This window comes from Solanum tuberosum, unplaced genomic scaffold (genome assembly GCF_000226075.1).
Source record: "Solanum tuberosum cultivar DM 1-3 516 R44 unplaced genomic scaffold, SolTub_3.0 scf00432, whole genome shotgun sequence".
Lineage (NCBI taxonomy): Eukaryota > Viridiplantae > Streptophyta > Magnoliopsida > Solanales > Solanaceae > Solanum > Solanum tuberosum.
Window position 1 is genome coordinate 436,411 of NW_006239355.1, and position 4,057 is coordinate 440,467.

The 4,057-nt window shown below is 34.9% G+C and overlaps 1 protein-coding gene across 1 annotated transcript; it reads left to right on the forward strand.

Moving 5' to 3' along the window:
• The first annotated feature begins 554 nt into the window (after positions 1 to 554).
• LOC102601000 (scarecrow-like protein 8) lies at positions 555 to 2,636 on the forward strand. Its single transcript, XM_006363269.2, has one exon. The coding sequence runs from the start codon at positions 676 to 678 to the stop codon at positions 2,494 to 2,496; it is 1,821 nt and encodes a 606-aa protein (XP_006363331.1). The 5' UTR covers positions 555 to 675; the 3' UTR covers positions 2,497 to 2,636.
• The last annotated feature ends 1,421 nt before the right edge of the window (positions 2,637 to 4,057 follow it).

Consider the following 4,057-nt stretch of genomic DNA (forward strand, 5'->3'; position numbering starts at 1 on the left):
CGATGTATCGAGACGTTTTGAGTGAATTCGGCTTCCACCAAATTTAAGAAATTTTTGTAATTTGAAAAAGAATTGAGATATGATATAATTAGCTTTTAACATTATGAGATATGTGTAAAAAAAATTAATTTTAATTTTCCTTGTGACATGTTTAAAATCACTAAATTAAATAATATTTTAATATATTTATTATATCTTTAATTTAGCCACAATTTTTTTTATTTTTTTGTATCTAAGTGTTTTGAAGAAGTTTTTATTTTAGCGAATTTATAGAGGTTTGCTAAATTTTGTTGGAACCTTAGACATGACGAATTAACAACTTTGTCTGTTATACTGACACTTTTCCATCATTCCCCATTCTTTTAAGTGAAAATACGCGTGATTAAGGCGCGTGTTTGGTGTGTCCGCCAGCTTTTAACTGTTTAATAATCCAACTTGTTCCTCATCCTCAATATCCAACCCTCCATTCTCCTTAAATATTAATTAAATATCATAATCCAACGGCTCCAAATCAAACCTCTTTAGATTAAATACCCTACCTATAAACTAGTGAATCAAAACCCACTTTTTGTTTAATGCATAATTTTATTTTATTTTTATAAAAATCCAAACTTTTTGCAGTGGTTGAGGTATCAGTTGCAAATTGAAAGCTTCTTTTTCCTCAAAAAGCAAAAAATGTCCTCGGATTTCTCAGGCGGAGTTCCTGACTTTTACGGCGGCGCCGGAAGATCCAACTTGATTCCGATGAACAACGCTCAGCCACAAATTCAATTCCCCCACCGTCCTGATGGAGCTTCTCAGAATTTCCACCGGAGACCTACGTTCATCGGCAAACGATCACTCGCAGCCTTTCAACAGCAGCAGCAGTTTCAGTTTCTACAACAGCAGCAGCAATTTCAATTTCTGCAACAGCAACAACAGCAAGGCTTGGGATTTTATCTTCGTAACGTAAAGCCTAGAAGTTACCAGCAGGCATCTCCAATTTCTCCTCTAGATTACTCTGTTTCATCCTCATCGATTTCATCTGAATTTTCTCCGATGACTGCACGCCATCCCCTCCCGATTTCCACGGCGAACACCAATGGGGTTTTATCTTCTGGTAACCCGGATTGTTCTGCAGTTGCTTCTTACCTAAATCAGGTACAGAACAGTTTATACCAGGAATCAGAGGAAAAAATGATGAATCGACTGCATGAGTTAGAGAAACAGCTCCTAGAAGACAACAATGAGGAAGAAGAAGATACAGTCTCTGTTGTGACTAACAACGATGAGTGGTCGGAAACAATAAAGAATCTGATAACTCCGATTAGTAACCACCTATCTCCGGCATCATCTACGTCTTCATGTTCTTCTTCTATGGAATCTCCGCCAGTATCTTCTCCCAAGCAGTCTATTGTCGAAGCTGCTACCGCAATAACCGACGGAAAAACCAATGTTGCAGTACAGATCCTCACGCGCCTCGCACAGGTCGCTGATGTTAGAGGTTCTTCCGAACAGCGGCTGACGGCGTACATGGTGTCGGCACTCCGATCGCGCGTGAACTCCACGGAGTATCCACCGCCGGTGATGGAGCTGCATAGCAAAGAGCACGCAGTTTCAACCCAAAATCTCTACGAGATATCCCCGTGTTTCAAGCTTGGATTCATGGCAGCTAATTTAGCCATTGTTGAAGCTGTAGCTGATCATCCCTCAAACATAATTCACGTCATTGATTTCGACATAGGACAAGGTGGACAATACTTGCATTTACTACACGCGCTAGCTACCAAGAATACAGATTATCCCATCAGCTTAAAAATCACGGCGATCACAACAGAGTTCACGGGCAGAGCTGATAGCAGAGTAAATTCCATTGAAGATGATCTGAAAACTCTAGCAAACAAAGTTGGGATTTCCTTGATTTTCAATATAATTTCATGTTCAATCACCGATTTGAGTAGGGAAAAATTAGGGATTGAACACGACGAAGCTTTAGCAGTGAATTTCGCATACAGATTATACAGATTACCCGACGAGAGCGTAACAACAGAGAATCTAAGAGACGAGCTTCTCCGGCGAGTGAAGGGGTTATCACCAAAGGTGGTGACATTAGTAGAGCAAGAGCTGAACGGGAACACGGCGGCGTTTGTGGCGCGTGTAAACGAGGCGTGTGGCTATTACGGAGCATTGTTGGATTCACTGGACGCAACTGTATCAAAAGATGAAACGGGTCGGGTCAAGATCGAAGAAGGGCTGAGTCGTAAATTAACAAACTCGGTAGCGTGTGAAGGGAGGGATCGTGTAGAGAGATGCGAGGTGTTTGGTAAATGGAGGGCCCGAATGAGTATGGCTGGGTTCGGGCCTAGGCCCATGAGTCAACAAATTGCTGATTCACTGCTTAAGAGGCTTAATTCGGGCCCACGTGGCAACCCGGGATTTAATGTAAATGAACAAAGTGGGGGTATTAGGTTTGGATGGATGGGAAAAACCCTCACCGTTGCTTCTGCTTGGTGTTAATGTTAACTTGTGATAACAAGAATAAAAGTATTTTATTTCTTTTTAAAATTAGTATAAAGATATTGTGATTAGTATATAAATTTTCATTGTAATATGGTGTACTAGAGGCTTTGTTAATAGTAAAGTACTACTGTTAGTTATCTGTCAATTCTTAAAAAAAGAAGAGGATAGACGAATGCTGACAGGCTGACACCAAACCAAAAAGAAAAAGAGAATGAATGTATTAATAATTTAGTAATTCAATTAATTGGTTATTTTAATTTGCGTAGTTCGATTCTTTATTCTTTTCCTAACCCCAATTTGAAAGTAATAATAATACTCAAATTAATAAGGAAAATATAATAATAATGTTTGGGTCGTAAATATTCGAAAATGGTTTTTTGGGATGGAGGGATAAAATTTGTGTTTGTTTGGCGAAATGCTGACATGGAATGAGTTTGCGTCGGCGGATTACGATCGCTACTTTTGGGGGCCTGGGATGGGCTACACCCATTGGCTATGGAGGAATAAAATTTATTTGAACTATATTTTCATAAATAATTTTTTTTTGTTTTAATTTATTTGAACTATATTTTCACTTGCTACAAAACTTAAGAAATACAAACATTTTTGAATCGTGTAATTTTAAATTAAAAATATATCAATATCAGAATATTTTTCAATATTATGATTTTAAATATATCAGGTAGAAAATTAATTTTTTTAAAACAAGAAAAATAGACTTAGAAAACTGTTGAAAAGGAAAACAATTATTTCTTTTTAACAAACTAACAAAAGTAATAGATCAAACTAATTAAACATGAAAATTAACTTTTTTGAAAATATAAGTTGGGGATCATTTCACAAGGAAATCTTCATTTTTCCTATTTGTTTTGTAAAAAGGCAATTTTATTTTTTTTACATCATAATGTCTCATATGTTTTTCCGACTTTTTGTCATTAAAGAATTTATCTCCCTTTAAAGAGCAGTTCATGCAATTTCATCTTTGGTTACTGGTTCCAGTGCTTATGGCATCTCCAATCCTACACTCTATTTTACTTTTTAATTATTGAGTTCTTTATTTTTTCAGACAACCAACTTCAACCCAATTTTCTATTTTACTCTCTAAAAAAGAATTTTTTTCTCTCTCTTCAATATTATATTATTATTTTTATTTCTTTTTTAATTTCTTATTTCGTAATATAAATCTTTTCTTTCTTTAATAATCATCCTATATAATCTTCATGCTATACAAAATTTAGTTTTTGAAATTTTTATTTAATATTAAATTATATTTTATTCTAAATTTCTAAAGAACAACTATACGAAAAATTAAAAAAAGAAATCGACAAGCACTATCGCAATTACAACCACAACTTCTCTAAATCATACCCTACATACTTCCTTTTTCGAATATTGTTAAATCTAGAACCAAACTACCGGATTAATAAATTATTCTTGTGATTTTTAAAATTATTATGTTATGTATTGTATTGTATCGTTATCTTGTATTTAAATTATTATATTATGTATTATATTTTTAAATTAAAATTTGTATCTTATCATTTAAATTTTGTGCATT

Coding starts and splice junctions, on each gene's coding strand:
- LOC102601000 (XM_006363269.2), top strand. CDS start 676: ATGTCCTCGGATTTCTCAGGCGGAGTTCCTGACTTTTACGGCGGCGCC.